This window comes from Blastomyces dermatitidis (genome assembly GCF_000003525.1).
Source record: "Blastomyces dermatitidis ER-3 genomic scaffold supercont1.2, whole genome shotgun sequence".
In the NCBI taxonomy this organism is placed as follows: Eukaryota; Fungi; Ascomycota; class Eurotiomycetes; order Onygenales; family Ajellomycetaceae; genus Blastomyces; species Blastomyces dermatitidis.
The window spans coordinates 5218136-5235591 of NW_025544775.1; the positions used below are offsets into that span (position 1 = coordinate 5218136).

The window sequence follows — 17456 nt, forward strand, 5'->3', positions numbered from 1 at the left end:
TCATAAGCATGAAAAGCATTGATGAACTTAGAATCTCAGGTCACTGTGATGTTTCTAAAGCTCACAGAGTGAATGAGCTGAAAGATGAAGACTGAGAATCTGCTCTTATAATAAGCAGAGTGTGAGAACTCAGATCTGAGAGCTGAGAGACTCATGAGAGCTATCTTTGAATTGCAAGATCTCTCTGAAATCTGAAGAAGATTTGCAGAAACTGTGATTATCACAGACATCATAGATGATATGTACTTGAGACTTGTATAACTTTAAAGACACAATCTGCACATAGCTGTCTGTGAGTCAGGTTTATACTTCTGATCAGTGTTAACAGACTCACTTACAGAGATAGAATCAGTTGATGCTGCAGAGTTAATCAGAGAAGATAAGCTCATCTATATAATAACTTTACAAGTGTCTGAGAATCTCATGATCATGAAAACTGAGCTTCAGATATCAGAGAAATACTGAGATCTCACAGAGATGTTCAGCTCAGTAAAGGCAGCTGAGCTTCTCTCTCATCATAAGAAGAATCTGATAATAGATTTAATAGAAGAGCAGAAACTCTTCTGAAGATCAATCTATAAGCTCTCTCATTACAAGACAGAGATCTTGCAGATCTATGTAGAGAAGAATCTGAAGAATGACTTCATTCAATCTTCACAGGCCTCTGTGAAAGTCTCTGTGATGTTCATGAAGAAGAAGAATGAAGATCTCAGATTATATGTAGACTATCATAATCTGAACTTTAAGATAATAAAGAGCTGCTACTTTCTGTTTCTGATTGAGAATGTGATTAATTATCTTACAGAAGCTGTCATATTCACACAACTGAATATGATCAATACATATACATGACTGTGAATACAGTCTGAGAATGAATAAAAGACTGTCTTTAGAACTGCACTGAGATTGTTTGAATATCTAGTGATATCTTTTAATCTGACTAATATCTTCACAGTATTTCAGTCTTTTATTAACAAAATACTTCATACATATCTGAATGTCTTTGTAATAATATATCTGAATGATGTGATGATATACTTTATGAAGAAGAAAGAACACACTGAGTATGTACAAAGTATGTTGAAGATCTTAGATGAGATAGAACTGTATATTAAGCTCATAAAGTGCAACTTCAGTGCTCACTAAATTAATTTTCTAGAATATATAATCATCACAGATGATATTCAGATGAAATCTTCATAAGTTGAAACTATTCTATTATGACTGAAGCTAACTAGTATTCATGAGATTCAGATCTTCCTGAGCTTTGTGAATTTCTATAGATGATTTATCTTTGTATTCATAAGAATCTTCTTGACTCTTACAGACATACTGAAGAATAAAAATAAGAAGAAGTCATTCTATGAACAGAGAATGAAAAGATTGTTAAGAAGAGAGAACTGTAAGAACTTTCTTATCTTAGAAGCTCATAAGATCTTTACAAGATTAAAACAGATATTCACAGACACAGTGATACTGTTTCACTTTAATCTCTTACTCTTAATCAGATTGAAGACAGATGTCTTCTTCTTTACAATTTCAGAAATAGTCTTGTAACTACAGTTAAATGAGAACTGAGTTTCAGTGATCTTTTTCTTACAGAAAATGCAACTCATAGAGATCAACTATAGCATTCATGATCAGAAGCTTCTCATGATAGTGAAATTCTTTCATTACTAACATTACTACTTTGAGAGTCTCATGACAGTGATTACTGTTAGAACTGATCATAACAGCTTACAACAGTTTGCTTCAATCAAGAAACTCTCACAGCAGCAGATTCACTGAGCTCAGAGACTGAGTGAGTTCTGATTCAAGATAGAACATATCAAGAAAACTAAGAACTCAGCAGATGAACTCTCTCACAGATCAGACTATATTAAGAAGATCAGAGTGACAGATACAGAGAGACTAGAGAAGACAGAAAAGCTTCATAGAATGCTCAGACTGAGTGTTACAAAGAGATTAACTGAAGAGTCTCTCAATTCCCTGTAAGAGAAGAGAAAGAAGAGAGAAAAGAAGCCTGTACAACTACTCTCTATAACACTGAGAGTCAACACTCTGAGAATCTCTGTAAGAATTCTTGAAGAGAGTATCTATAATCTGAAGAGTTTGCAGACTTTGAGAAGTGCTGTGAAAAACCTGATGTAAGAAGAAACAGAGTATAAGTCTTTGTAAGATCTTCTATTCAGATTGTCTGAACTGTAACTGAAGAATGAATATACTCAGTATATTCAGAAACTGCTCATGACAGGGATCAATCCTGCAGAAACAAAGAATTGAAGAGACTTAAATAGTCTCTTACAAAGAGAGAGCTGAATTTATGTATCTGTGAATAAGTTTCTATATGTAGAACTTATTAAAAGGCATCATAACTCTTCTCTAGCAAGTTATTTTACAGATACTAGAACTTATAAGTTACTTATAAGAAAATACTTCTGATCAAAGATACAAGAACTTGTAAAGAAGATAGTAAATTCTTATACTATTTATCAGAATTCATAGATAGTGTGATTCAGATTATATAAAGAACTTACTCCTCTACTCATTCTGTGAGAACCTTGAGAATAGCTAGGAATGAATACTCTTATAAGTCTCTCTGAAAGCAAGGACATATATGATGCCTGCTTTGACAGTGTGCTGATGATAGTGAATTACTTTATCAAGATAACACACTTTATACTCATCTGCAAGAACTTGAAGTCAAAGAATTTAGCTCATATCTTCATCTGTGATGTAATTCAATTGCATGAGTTATCTGCAAATATTATCTCAGACAGAGAATCAATCTTCATAGAAGAGTTCTGATCTGATCTGATGACTATATTGAAGATTTTATAAGATTTAAGCACAGCTTTTTATCAACAGACAGATGATCAGATAGAACATCTGATAAGTATATTAAAACAGTATCTGTGATACTTTATCAATTACAATCAGAATAACTGAGTGTATTGATTATTACTCACAGAGTTTATATATAACAACTTAAAATATATCAGCACAGATAAAACTCTCTTTGAGATACTCACTGAGACTCATCTGCAGATGATCTTGATAAACTCATGAGAGTACACTATAGAGTGTGATAATACTTATGAACAGACTGAGAGAATTCAGAATATCTGAGAGAAAGCTCATAAATTCTTGAGAAAGATCTAAGAGTATTAGAAAAGATACTATGACTTCAAGCATATTGTAAAGAGTTTTAAGAAAGATGATAGAGTTTAACTAAGTCTAGAAAACATCATCATGTGAAGATCTAGTAAGAAGCTGAATCCCTTACAGACAGAGTCTTATAAGATTGTGAAGAAAGTTAGCTCACAGTTCTACAGATTGAAACTATTATCTGAGTTATAGATATATAATATTTTTCATATCTCTTTACTCTATGAATATAAGGAATTCTCAGAAGAGAATTCTGTAACTCATCACTCTATTCACAAAGTACTAGAGAGTGAAAGAGAATATCAGATTAAAGAAATTATTAACTCAGAGAAGTGAGATCATGAGCTCTGATTCAAGGTTCAGTGATAAGAGTATTCTGACAAGATGAATAAGTTCACTTGAAAATTATTCAGACAGATAAGATATCTGCAGAAGCTGAGACATGACTTTCATACTGTGAATTCTGATAAGTCAAAATAACACAGTCTTCACTAAGAATCTGATTATAACAAAGACATTAACACTGTCATTTACAAACTCTAGTCTATAAGATAATGAGTTTCTACTGAGATGAACAGTCTGCAGTGTATATAAGAAAAGAAGAAATCATATTCTTATTAAACTAAAAAACAAGAAAATAAACAGAGCTGTGAACACAATTTGAAGATCAATAAAGAAAAAATAAAGAAAACTCAAACTCACATTCTCAACACTTACAACACTTAATTCTCTTATAACTACTAATTTCTCTCTTCAAAGAAGCAGAGAGTATCATGTCTATAATACAGATAATTATTATATTTGATACAAAGACTGTCAGAAATGCACAGACTTCAGAGAAGCTGAACATCAGAGTATATACAGTTACAGCAGAGTCTTGAAGACTGATCATCTGCATATATAATCAGATATCTCTTATGAAGCTGTGTCTGCTCTCTCAGTTGTGCTGAAGTATTCAGTCTGAAAATAATTAAGATACAGAGAGAAGGCTCATCTATTCAGATCAACTCTTATTATAAATTTATAGTATTCACATTGCCTTGATTACCTGGATTTTACAGATACTCAGAGACTCATCTCTCATTGACAATGAAATTGTGAAAATGCGCTGCAGTGTGAGAATCATTGATAGAGAATCTAGATATATTCACATATATCTGATCAGTGATTGTGTAAGCAGAAAGAGAATGATTATAGGTCTGCAGAGTCACAGAAGACACTGACAACACAGAGAGCTTTGTAAGAACTGTCAGCTAGAGTCTGTAAGAAATTACTTATAAGAAGACTTACAGTAAAGAGAGAGACTGTGCTGCTTGAAGCCAGAGACTGGTCTGAGAAAGACAGAGAGTTGGCTGCTGGCTTGAAGATCAGGTGCAGTGACAGAGCTGAGAGAAGTGAAGACATGATTGTGAACAGCAGCATCTCTGCTTCATCAGCCAGTAAAAAGTGATCAGAGAAGTTATAGAGATGCTCATAAGAAGCTCAGCAGCAGTCAGATATTGTTATGAAGATATTGAAATTGAAAAATTTTTATTCTTGAGAAGTTCTTGAATCAATATACAGATATTATCAGAAATACTCTCTCTCTGTCATCTGAGTGAAAACACTTTGCAGATGAATGAGAATACTCACAGTTTATAAGAATGAAAGCTGTTACAGAAAAAGAGAAAAGAAGATAAGATTTCACAGACAGATCTGAGATATTTATACTACTCTAGAGAGATTTACTTACACTATGAGTGATCTCACAGAACAGTCAGATCATTCTAATAAATAAGAGTGATTATGAATCACAGATCTGAATCTTTCTATATAACTATAAAGAGTGATTGCAGACTGCAGATATCATGATTCTACAATTCTACAGAGTTAATAAAAGAATGAAAAATTCCTCACAATTCTACAGTGTCAAAGAACAATGATTTATAAGAATGAGTGAAAGATCAACTCATGAATATTTCTCTTTGATGAGAGTGATCTCACAGAGAGTGATTCATCTGTAAGATGAATCTATGTAATAATCACATAAGAATCTTATGAAAATGATTGAGAGTTAACTGAAACTCTTCTGTATGAAAGATGCAAGATGAATCTGCATGATAGTCAGAGAAGAATCTGTAGATTACAAAGAATCTCACAGAATAAGAAACTGAGTGACAGACTCTTTTCTCTTCATAGTAACAAGGGATTTTTCCTCACTGAGGTTTTTTATAGATATGAAGAGTTTTTAGTGAGTATCACTGCAGTGCTGAGCTGACTATGAAGTCACTCAGTGAAAGACTTCATAGACAAAGTCTTAGAGAGAGAGGAATATGTAAGAAATCTCACTTCTCACAGATTCTTTATCTCTATTTCTATCTCTCATGTAATCAATAGAGCTAGCAGCCCTTGACTACATACAACTATATAGACTGAAGTTCATGAACACTATTCATAACTCAGCTTGAATACTATTATACATTTGACCTCTATATTTTATCTTTCTACTGTGAATACTTCTAGTAGTTAACAGTACATATCACGCCAAGCTGCAAACACCCGAATAATCGCCTGCGAGTACTTATTCTTACAGTATTCAATTTCACCTGAATCATGCTACTCTTGAAGATCTTGTTCAACTGTCTTATTAAATCAGATATAAGAGTATTCTTCACATCTTCTAAGGTCTTGACTGCTGTATTAATTTAATGATGTAGTTTTGCAACTGTCTCTGAGAAGATTAATTATAAGAAGATAGTTGATAGTTAATCTGCAGATGACAGAGTAAAGTGATTGTATATATTATTATCATCATTATATATGTTGAGATTCAGAGCATTATCAATGATAAGAGATCTCAATCAATTGAGAATTATATTACAATTAACTGAATACATTTCACAGTCAGTAAAGTCAGCTCTCACAGTACCAGGTTTAAATACTTATAGTTGAATGCTCTTCAGATTAGTAAGAAATTATCTATTATCATACTACTCATATCTGTAGTAGACAGTCTTATTAACTGTCTTTGTATAATAATGCTTATACTGCTGAAAAGATATATTATCAAGAGATTGTAAAATATGACTTATATAAGATAAGAATCTGAACAGAATAATCTTATAAAGATCACAGTATTGAATGAATTCTTCTGTGAGATAAGAATTATAATTATTCATTAATAGCAGTTGATGACTGCTTATTTGACACTTTTTTATCATCTTATTGAACTGCTTGATTTATTCAAATTTAATCTCATCATTTATAAAGCCAGACTCAGATGTAGTAATAATATAGTTATTAAATAAGTTAAAGTATGTATATCAATTCTCTAGATAAATCTTTAATTTTATTATAATTAATAAATTCAATACTGTATTATCTGCACTAATATACTTCATCACTGTTATTAATCTGCAGAAGTATAATAACTGTATAATAAAATTCATATCTTTAAAGACAGTTATAATTCACTGTTCACATTCTTCTTCTTCTTGAAATTCAATCTTATCAAAGTTGTAGATATCACAGTAAAAAAATTGATATTAATTGAAGACAGCTTTATATCAATTAAATTAGTTGATAATAAAGCTTATATTTTTACAAGACACTCATTTTAAATTCATGAGTTTTTACTTGACTCATTTGTAATCTGACAGATGTTTGATGAATTGATATATTCACATCTTACTTACTGTGAAAGATGCAGTCTCTGAATCTGTATAATACTGTCTCAATATATAATTCACAGCAGCTTTGATATACTTGATAATGAGTGAGTAAAAATTAATATTCAATTAATGAATTCATATCTTAATTACCTCTTTCTGACTGTCATTCAATGCTTGATTCAGTGGAACTCTCATAGTCCTTGATTTCTTCTCATTGATTCTCTCATACAAGATGATATATGAGACTTTGAATTCTCATGACAGAGATATGATTTTTAATTTTGAATTGCTTTTATACACATCAACAGCTCTTTGCAACTGCTCCTCAGTGTAATTAGAAGATTTAGACATGGTTATAATTAATGATGATTATTTGAAGATAAAGAATGAAGATATTGAAAATATTTTCTTTACAGTGTGGTTTTCCATACACTGTGGCGCACTCACTACAGAGAGTGAGTAAGCATGGCACAGTTAGCTAGCAACCTTTTCAATCAAGCAAGCTTTACACCTTCCACACATTCTTGATGAAAAATTATGTTGCGGTGAGGTGCACCAACTACAGGAGCAGTGGGGCTAGCGAAGGCACGTGTAGACCGAATGGTCTGACATCTTTTCACTCCAATTTTTCTTCTTTTTCTCTTCACTAGATCCTTCAACTGTGGAAGGGCGAAGAAAAATATCTTTCCGCATTAGACATCATACCATAAGCGCCTCTGTTGAGATCGTCTTATTCAGCCATGGACTAAGTTCAGGATGGCGAGAAGGAGAGATCTCGTATTTTACAGTCCATCGCACTGGGTGACGACGCGTCTACTGATGCCCTGGTCGACGCGCGCCATGATCACTTTTCGCTTTTGTGCTTCCCATGTTTCTGACCGGGTTCCGTCTTGGATACAAGGAAGAAGTAACCGCATTGGGCATCCACGAAATTAACGATTTGAGTGAGAGAGGGTGCGCCGTGGATAAGCGGAGGTGGCTTTGATTGAGACTCGCAACGAATATAGTTATTTATACGCAGTACCTTTAGCGTAGATGATATTTCCAGGGGATAGCGCCATGCCCGTCATCTCCTACGGAGATCTCGTGGGGTTGACAGGTAACGTGGCAATAATGCTCCAGGGGTCAGGGATCCCAACAGGATATTCACGGCCATCTTTGACGAATCCAGAATTGGGCTCAAGTATTGCATCGGGTGTTCTTTTGAGGTTTCATGCCATGACATTTGGGTAGCTTGTCTGGGGAGTGATACGAGAACTGGTGGATATCAGCCGAACGTTGAATGCGGGGCGGGAGAGCTACTTTCCAGAAAAATATTTGAAGAAAAGGGAGTACGAGAAAACCACAAAGACAGACATACACACAGTAGTTCAAAGCAAATTTCGCCTCGATCTCAAAGATTGAGCTCTGAGAGAAGTATCGATGTTGGGACCTGCAATGGAGGGGTCCTTCTGCCGCCTTGCCTCGGATCTTATCAACAGACGGCAAGGTTGCGTAAAATCGCTCTCACAGTTTTAATTTCCGGCGTCGATTTCGTGCAGCATCGCAGACAAGGGGGCTGAATCGTTTATCTTCCGGTTGGAGCATGATAATCCTTCAGCATGTGAGGCTTGAGTGGCGTCGAGGTGGATGATTGTTGATTTTTGATTTTTGATCTTGGGGCGCTTCAATTATTCTCTTCTGCTTCCCCGCACATAACTAGAAGATGATGGCCTTCTCCATATTTTTACAAGGATGTGTGGAAGTGTGATTCCGCAAAAATCCTTGACAGTTCACAGCTCACCATTCTTGGACATCAAACCACTCGTCTATAATAATCCCCATTCCGCAGCCGAATGGAACGGTCCTTGGCTGCTTCGAGCTTCGAGCTAAGAAACTGTGCCAGACCAAAGATTCTGGGGCAGGACTCAGGAGTGGAACTCTGGGGAAATTGGTTCAAAATTAATGCCAATCATTTGGCCATTGCCACCAAGCGAAAAGGATCTACAAAAGTAATGAAAAAAATTTCTGCGAGAGGGTTAAGCGGAGTTTCGCACTAGTTGAACCAAGACAAACTGCTGCGGCGTATCCGAGCCATATCTGAATCCTGCTGGCGAAGTTGCGCCTATGCATCCGGACCGCCCGACTTCCAAAAAAAATATGATTTTGGCCGAATTGCTCTTCCGTCTTTTCCTGGACGTTGTCTGGGGTAGTTCGGATTCCATCAGCTCCCCTTCCAAGTTAAGGCTGCGCCAAGCCATCCGTCGCTCCGTGCCGGTTTGGAAGAAGCTTCTATGTAACCCAAGCCTTTCAGCGTTGGCTGGGCGGAAAACGGGCAGCGGCACTAGCTTCATTAAGAGTAAGCCCCGAGATCATCAAGTCTGCGATTCACATGTAAATTATTGCGCTTTTCGTTCGCTGGACTCCCCCCTCCAGCCCTTTCTTCCTTCCCATTTGGAGCAGTGCGAACATTGCAAGATAAGCGAAATGGCTGATTAAATCTATTCGCTCGGTTGTATAGTTACGCAGCGTAAGGTAAACTTATGAGAAGTCGTCGACTGGCGATGGCTCCTGCCACGCGATTGTTGTGGCGAGAGACAGAAGAAATCTGACAGACAGCGGACATTCGGACACAGCCAATCCAATGTCTTTCAAGTTTCAACGACCCATACCACAAGCATGAGCTGAAAGCCGCAAGGGGTCAGAAGGAATTCGGCCCATGGCACCATGCAGGGGTTAGATCCATCCCCAATATGACAAGCACGTTGCGACATTTTTTTTCAGCGCCAGTATAGTATGCATTTTAACATTGTTGGGTGGCATTTATAACATTTTGAAAAATCTCAGCTTTTCTCTCCCCCCTGACAATCCGTGGCGATATACCAGTCATATCAGGGGGACGGCCGCGAGTGGCATGTGCTTACCACAGTTTGTTTATTCGCCTGGAAGCTGGTGACCGACCTGTACTACATGTATGCACCGAGAAAGCGAGATGTTTTGTCTTGCACGCCCCCGCCAGGAGGACTGTCTGGGGCTATTTTCTATCCCTTGGTAAAACGGTTGTTGCGGGTTTTTCCTAGAAGTCGGGAGCCGTGTCCCTAGCCCCGTTAATTGTTGATTCCATCGCCACATCACATCCCATAGGAGCCCGCGCGATAGGATATGCCCGTGACCCAAATTAATATCAAGTCGCCAGGTGGGAGCGGGTCAATCGCATTCCCTTATCTTGGCGTGTCTCCCGCTAGCATTGGCGTCAATAACCGAGCTGAAGAGGTCAAGGCCAAAAAGCAGGATACCCACGGGGCTTATTTCAAGTTTGACATATCAATGGGCCCAGTTCCCACCCCCGATTCCTGCTGTTTCGTCGGTCCCGTTGTCGTTGTTGTTGTCGTCGTCTAGTTGTTAGTTCTTTGTCGTCTTCGTTCTCCTCCCTCCCTTCACATCTGCAGTCGGGGCAACCCAGGCGGAGTCTTGGCATCGGTCAACCTTCCCCCCCTTTCTTCGCCCTGCGTGTTGCATCCCTGACCGTCAATTTTTTATTTTCTTCCTCTCTTCTCTCTTCCCTGTTCTCTACCGTTTTGCGGTGTTGTGCCTAGTTCTCTCGCGACTGAGGTGTTTTGTGTTCCTCTCCTCCATCTCTGATCTCTGATCTCTATACAATATCCCATTTCCGCTGCACTCGAATACTCTTATTATGGGAAAAGACGAGAATGAAAAGGGCTTCAAAGGGGAAGCTCCGGTAGCCCCCTTGCCGACTTACTTTGAAGATGGTGGCAGCCCTGTGCTCGTAGGGACTGCTGAAGGCGGGGATGAGTTGGGTTTCTGGACCCGTATGGGGTGCACTCCTGAGTCGTTCAAGAGGAGAACACTTGCGGACAAGCACAACCAGTTGAACCGAACGCTTAAAAGCCGCCATTTGCACATGATTGCAATCGGTGGCAGTATCGGAGCTGGTTTGTTCGTGGGCTCTGGCGGTTCCCTGAGCACTGGCGGCCCCGCAACTCTACTCATCGACTTTGGAATTGTTGGTGTGGTACGTGATCGATGCTCCTAATGGCGGAAACGTGGCTTACTGCAGCTTTGATCGTTAACAGCAAGCGCTAATATATTAAAACTTATACATGCATGTAGATGATGTTCAACGTCGTTTACGCCCTTGGTGAACTTGCTATCATGTTCCCGATCTCTGGTGGTTTCTATACCTATTCAACACGGTTTATCGATCCCTCCTGGGGCTTCGCCATGGGTTGGAATTACGTTTTCCAATGGGCCATTGTTTTACCGCTTGAACTCACTGTAGCAGCCATGACAATCGGATATTGGGGTGTAGACATTAACATCGCAGTTTGGATCACGATTTTCATGGTTGCAATCATTATTATCAACGTCTTCGGCGTCCTCGGCTACGGAGAGGAAGAATTCTGGAGCAGTTGCCTGAAACTCGCAGCTATTGTCATCTTTATGATCATCGCGCTCATTTGTGTCCTTGGTGGTGGGCCCGAAAACGGCCTTTATTCCCAGTATTGGGGTGCCAGACTTTGGTACAACCCCGGCGCATTCCGAAATGGCTTTAAAGGCTTCTGTTCCGTCTTTGTCACCGCAGCGTTTGCCTTCTCAGGAACAGAACTGGTTGGCCTCGCTGCCGCCGAATCCAAAACACCTGTCCAGTCTCTACCTTCCGCGGTGAAGCAAGTGTTTTGGCGTATTACCTTGTTCTATATCCTTGCTCTGTTTTTCGTTGGCCTCCTCATCCCCTATGATGAAGAGCGATTGATCGGAAGTGGCTACATCGATGTCAAAGCATCCCCTTTCGTTATTGTTGCCAAAAACGCCGGTCTCATAGGATTTGACCATTTCATGAACGTCGTTATCTTGATTTCTGTTCTCTCCATTGGAAATTCAAGTGTCTACGGTGGCTCCCGAACCCTAACAGCTCTGGCTGAGCAAGGCTATGCACCCAAGATATTTGCCTATGTCGATCGTGCTGGGAGACCCTTGGTGTCAACGATTACAATTATCGCTTTTGGCGGGTTTGCTTATATCAACTTGTCTGCCTCTGGAGAGGAAATTTTTGCTTGGCTACTTGCGCTGTCTGGTCTTGCCGCCCTCTTCACTTGGGGAAGCGTGAGTTCATGTTCTAATCCCTAGCTATATATGTAATTTTTGGCTAACTGAAGTTAGATTTGCTTCGCCCATATTCGCTTCCGACAGGCATGGGCTTACCAAGGCCACACCGTCGCTGAGCTTCCATTCACAGCCGCTTTCGGTGTTTGGGGATCGTGGCTGGGTCTGTTCCTTATCGCTATCGTTCTTGCTGCACAGGTTTGTCGAGTTCCTTTTTTCCCCATACACCATATCGAATCTCCATCTACCGTTGACACGCAGCAGAAATATTCACTAACGTACGGTACTTAATTGTAGTTCTACGTCGCGGTGGCTGAAATGAACGCTCAGGCCTTCTTCAAGTCTTACCTTGCTGCCCCCGTTGTCATGTTCTTCTGGATCTGTGGTTACGTGTGGAAACGCGAGGGCTGGCTCAGGCTTAGCCAAATCGATGTTGATTCCGGCCGCCGAGAGATCGACTGGGAAGAGCACAACCGCAAGCTGGAGAAGAAGCGCAACGCCCCTCTTTGGAGACGTATCGGTTACTTTTTGTTCTAAAATATTTCAGCTATCGATATGTTTTGAGTGGTTGCTTCTCCAGCAGATGATGAAAATCTATAAGCGCAAGTGTGTGTATGTGTGTGTTCAATTCAAGCTCAACTTTTAGTTTAATAAGTGGTCGATTTCTCTGTGACGAAATTAAGACCCCTTCTCGCGCGGCCACTCGTCTATTTAGATAGGTATTCAATTCAAAAATGGTGACATATATTTAATTTTAGCATTCTTTGCAGAACCTCATACTCTATACACAACATCGAGTCCCTGATTCGAGGTTTGATTTCGTCCTAGTTATGCATTAGGTCAAATGCCACGCGTCGCGGCCATGAAGCGGGGAGATTGGTCTTAATTAACCCCGTTTTGATTTTCCCAGCCTAGAACCATTCAACCCGGCTAAATATGCAAACTCACCTCACCTGCTCAGGCCTGTATAGCGCTGGCGCCTACATGGCTCTTTGCTCTCTTCCCCTCATCCTCCATGTTAGATGGGTACAGTAGCTCGTAGGTGTGTACAATCGATATCGACTCGGCACCATCATTCCATCACTCATCCCTATACTCCGTAGATGTTAACGGGAGGCGTATTCAGAGTTTTTCTATAGATATCGGATATCACGGCTTTGTTTTCGAGCTTTTGATTTGGAATCCCTGATGTCTATATTCTTTTCCGCCCTCAAACTTCTATTATTGAACATGTTACTACGTTATCAGTTTCAGTGCCAACCCGGCAGCATCGGGTTATAAATCCAGACCAGCCAGCCAAAACTTGTCCCGGATGCTCTGTTTTTCTTCCTACCTGCGGAGTTTGGCCGAGTAACACCGTTTTAGCCCTAAGGCCTATCCCCAGCCACGCTATCAGCCCTGATATTTAAGAGGTGGCGCTTTGTGATAAGCTATTCAGCACACATATTTTAGATGCAGAAAGAACTCCTGCGAAATGCACGTTGGACGAACGAGAAAATCTGCCTGAGCCGGGCATCAACTGCTATGTTGAAATGCAAAAGTGATGGTACGACCGTTACATTTCGGGTGCGATGATCTGTACCTCTAGCCGACACGAATGCCGCATCTCAATGCATCTGTAGATATTTCATACGATCACCGCGCCCGGTATCGAGGTAGGTGTTATCAACAGTTCTCTTCTTCTCCTCGTCCGGCCACATACCCATACCATGGCCGGTACATGCAGAGCAATGGCAGTATCGATATCGATGCTCTGCATCGGATATGTTATCTCATCGGTGGATGAAGAGAGAGCAAGGCTCGGGTACATGCAAAAGCACGTTGGACAAACATGTGAAGTTCGAGCACAGAGGTCTTCTGACCGCGGCTTTTAAGCAGGTTGATTGCAACGTTACTGGCATCTATCTTCCCTATTAGTTACCAGACTTGGGCTTTCTTATTTTAACTGCTCAGCTGCGGCTGGCGAAAACGCGCTTTGCACCAGCGTGTAGATGTCATGTTGTACAGTACATGCATGCAATCTGCGGCAAAGGAACGAGAGATCTGAAGACTCGAGAAGTCTGGCAGCGTCATCACGATCAAGCGGCATTCTCTAGCGCTTGCAACAACCAGTACCCGAAGCTAATCCGACATCTTCGAAGTTCTTCTAGCCTCAATTGAGGGAAGAAAACATGAATGCCGCCAAAGGCTTCCGTTCAAAACGAGCCTGCTCACAAAACCTTGATTCTAGGGATTGTGCGCGTCGGAAGCACTGTACCGAACATTCGTCGCCCGGTTTTCCAGTTAAAAGATGAACCTACAGAAAAGTCACGAAAACTTTTGCAGCTACGAAGATGTCGACAAGGTTACTTGTTATGTTCCTGTGGCCCTGAGCGTCTGGGAATGGGCAATTCAAAAGTACCTGATATACCCAGAGGAACCCTTCGATGGCAGCTTGAAGGATACATCCAACCATTCCCATATTTTCTTACAGAGTCGATTCTACGCTGTATTAAGACGCTACTATTATTCTCCTTGATATGGACGGCATTTTTCAATGCCATGAGAGTGGGTGTCAGTACAGGTTAACGACGACGATGTTGATCAAGGTGTATCGTTTGGCCGTTACTACTGGGTTTCTCGTTGCAGCATGGTCCCTTTTCATACTCTACGTTGTCGGCGGTGTGATATATCGATTATACATTTCTCCACTGGCAAAGTTCCCAGGGCCGAAGCTAGCAGCCGCGACTTTATGGTATGAGTATTATTACGATGCTGTTTGCAAAGGCCAATACACCTTCAAAATAAAGGAACTGCATCAACAATATGGTCAGTATTTCGTCGTTTGCTATATCATTTAGAGGCCGAAAAGGAAGCCCTAACTCGTAGATTCCCACAGGGTCAATCATCCGGATCAGCCCATACGAATTGCATATCGATGATCCTGATTATTACCACGTATTATACTCGTATAGCTCTCCTCGAGATAAGTACCAGTACTATCTAGAACCATTCGGATTTCCGTTATCCGCATTTGGAACGGAGAGTCACCACCAACATCGTCACCGTAGAGGTGCATTGAACCCATTCTTCTGCAAAAGAAGGGTGGCCCAACACGAAGGCCTGGTTCATCACCTTGTCAACAAGCTTTGTGGACACCTGGAACAATTCCGGATCACAGGCAAGACGGTACCACTGTCGCTTGGGTACACATGTTTGGCGACTGACCTCATTGTTTCATACGTGCTGGATGAACGCCAGCAATGGCTTGACGCACCTGGGTGGCTTCCACACTGGAGGCGGGCGTTGGTGTCCTTATCAGAAATGGTGATGGTATCTAGGCAGGTAATCTGGGTGCTGAAGATCCTAAAATATTTCCCTCGAACCTTGGCAATCTCCATGAAACCTGGCCTAGGCTTGTTCTTTGAGCTGGAAGAAGGATTTCGTCGGAGGATTAAACAGATACAAATGGACAGAGACGGAGAGAACGACAGGCAACCCAAATGCACGACATCGAAAGCATCGAAAGGATACTCGTTGATCGATCAAATCCTCGACTCTAGATTGCCAGTCGAAGAGAAAGCCCCTGAACGAATTCTTCAAGAAGTCCGATCAACAACAGCAGCGGGAATTGAAACAACCTCAAACGCGTTAACGGTCATAACTTACTACCTTCTAGACAATCCAGACAAAATCCAGCGACTTCGAGATGAGCTTTCTACCTTCGAAGGCGACTGGAGCTCTAAGCAGCCAGCCCAGAAACTGGAACAGCTTCCATACCTGGTTCGTCTCCCTGGGTAATATCTACAGAGATCAGAATGATAAAATATCAGCTAACTTATTGCCATTAGACCTCGGTCATTCTCGAGGGGCTGAGGTAATGATTGACACGTGCAGCACAATGACACAAAGGCCGTGCTAAGATAGTTCATAGGCTATCGTACGGAGTGAGCACAAGGTTGCAACGGAAATCGCCTGACCAAGCAATTCACTACAGGGATTACTGTATTCCTCCAGGGGTAAGTACGAGAGCCATCGGATTATAATTTTATCATTCCAACATTGATAGAACGGACCTCTACTCATTAATCTATCTCTCAATGGACAGACTCCCGTTGGAATGACATCGGTCCTTATGCACCACAACGAAACCATCTTCCCGGACTCACACAAGTTTGTACCAGAGCGCTGGCTGGATCTGGACGAACGAAAGCGACTTGAGAGGTATCTGGTTTCCTTTGGGAAAGGGTCTCGGCGATGTGTTGGGCAACGGTTAGTTTATTAAATATCTCCTAGAATCGGATTTTTTTCTGCTTGAGGCTCATTTTAACCAGAAAACTCAACCAATCTGACATTTGCTCATTATATTTATAACTATTCTATTTATATGTATAGACTAGCGCAGACGATCCTTCTTATTACCACTGCTACCATTTTCAGAAAGTTCGAGCTTGAGCTTCGAGATACGTCTAGCGACGATATTGAGATTGGCCATGACCTGTTCGTTCCAAGGCCGAAGAACACGAAATCTGCTGGTTTACGGGTATGTGTTTTGAAGAAGTACCTTGATCATAGATTCCGTGGCTCTCTCACGGCGAATCAGTAATAATGTGAAGATGTTCGAAGGGGTAAAGGGGGTTGGTTCAGTGTCATGTGATAGCAGAGCAGCGAGAGTGCGAGTTGAATCCTTTACTGGTTCTGTTTCTTAGTATTATTTATTGTGTATTCGAGTTAAAGAGGGAGAGAAACTCTTATCTCACTTTTCAAACATGATAACTAATTCATCATCCATTTTCATGCCTTAATAATCCCTTCCAATCGGCTAAATCCTCGAAGATATATAATGATTCCTGCAGGGTTAACTATACCATACAGCTGATAAAAGTAACCTCCAGCTACATTCAACATATCTAACCCAGCCTGTCTATATTTTAATATGTAGTTGTAGCCAAAAATAGCCAGCGGCAATTTGGTCTGGATTTAGTGTCAGTTCTTGGCATATAAAAAAAAACAACGCGTGCACACATCATTTGAACATATTATTTATCTCTCTATGTATCTGCTGCTGGACGAACTTACACTGATTTTCTAATTTAATAATATATTTTAATATATACTTTGATGACTGCTATTCTTAATTTATGAGTCTATATGCAGTGTCTCAAACCCTTGAGTGCAGATCTCTAATCGCTTGATCAAACAACAGTAATAGCTACTACTAGTTATTATCAGCACCTGAATTCTATATATAGTTTAAGTCTCTCGGAGGATGATGCTCAGCTCATTACTCCGTACATTGTGTGACATGACACATCTCACTCTGAATCTTAATATTCTCAGCTCTATTTCTCATACAGCATACCTCAAAATAACCCGAATAAAAAGGTAGATAATACATGATATCATCAGATTTATATATAAATAGAAACTGCGGTCAAAGATGATGAATTGTTTTCAGATGCCAAGAGCTGATAGAACATTCCAACGTTGTGCAGTGCATCTTCTTCAAAAAGTTAGTGCCGTCAAATTGAGTAGTCCAGCTTATAAATCTGCCTT

General features: G+C 40.4%; 4 protein-coding genes across 7 annotated transcripts; 3 read left to right on the forward strand and 1 right to left on the reverse strand.

Moving 5' to 3' along the window:
• Positions 1-7293: 7293 nt before the first annotated feature.
• On the reverse strand, positions 7294-9582 carry BDCG_16481. Of its 2 annotated transcripts, none has more exons than XM_045425708.1 (2): positions 8183-9582; positions 7294-8075 (listed from the first exon to the last, which is right to left on the reverse strand). In XM_045425708.1, the coding sequence occupies exon 1, from the start codon at positions 9149-9151 to the stop codon at positions 8837-8839; it is 315 nt and encodes a 104-aa protein (XP_045279847.1). In that variant the 5' UTR covers positions 9152-9582; the 3' UTR covers positions 7294-8075; positions 8183-8836. The 2 variants fall into 2 exon arrangements, with proteins under 2 accessions (XP_045279847.1, XP_045279846.1); XM_045425707.1 differs by having other exon boundaries at positions 8179-9582.
• A 377-nt stretch (positions 9583-9959) lies between these two features.
• BDCG_01936 (uncharacterized protein) lies at positions 9960-10196 on the forward strand (the record flags this gene model as incomplete). Its single annotated transcript, XM_045417483.1, has 1 exon — positions 9960-10196. The coding sequence occupies one exon, from the start codon at positions 9960-9962 to the stop codon at positions 10194-10196; it is 237 nt and encodes a 78-aa protein (XP_045279848.1).
• A 295-nt stretch (positions 10197-10491) lies between these two features.
• BDCG_01937 (amino-acid permease inda1) lies at positions 10492-12458 on the forward strand (the record flags this gene model as incomplete). The annotated part of the gene is made up of 4 exons (XM_045417484.1): positions 10492-10830; positions 10929-11921; positions 11979-12119; positions 12219-12458. The coding sequence occupies 4 exons, from the start codon at positions 10492-10494 to the stop codon at positions 12456-12458; spliced, it is 1713 nt and encodes a 570-aa protein (XP_045274279.1).
• Positions 12459-12850: 392 nt separating this feature from the next.
• BDCG_01938 (cytochrome P450) lies at positions 12851-16724 on the forward strand. 3 transcript variants are annotated; one of them, XM_045417486.1, is made up of 7 exons: positions 12851-13576; positions 13800-14729; positions 14800-15683; positions 15752-15777; positions 15835-15919; positions 16009-16172; positions 16296-16724. In XM_045417486.1, the coding sequence occupies exons 2-7, from the start codon at positions 14441-14443 to the stop codon at positions 16504-16506; spliced, it is 1659 nt and encodes a 552-aa protein (XP_045279850.1). In that variant the 5' UTR covers positions 12851-13576; positions 13800-14440; the 3' UTR covers positions 16507-16724. The 3 variants fall into 3 exon arrangements, with proteins under 3 accessions (XP_045279850.1, XP_045279851.1, XP_045279849.1); XM_045417487.1 differs by having other exon boundaries at positions 12851-14733; positions 16235-16724; XM_045417485.1 differs by having other exon boundaries at positions 12851-14729.
• Positions 16725-17456: the final 732 nt, after the last annotated feature.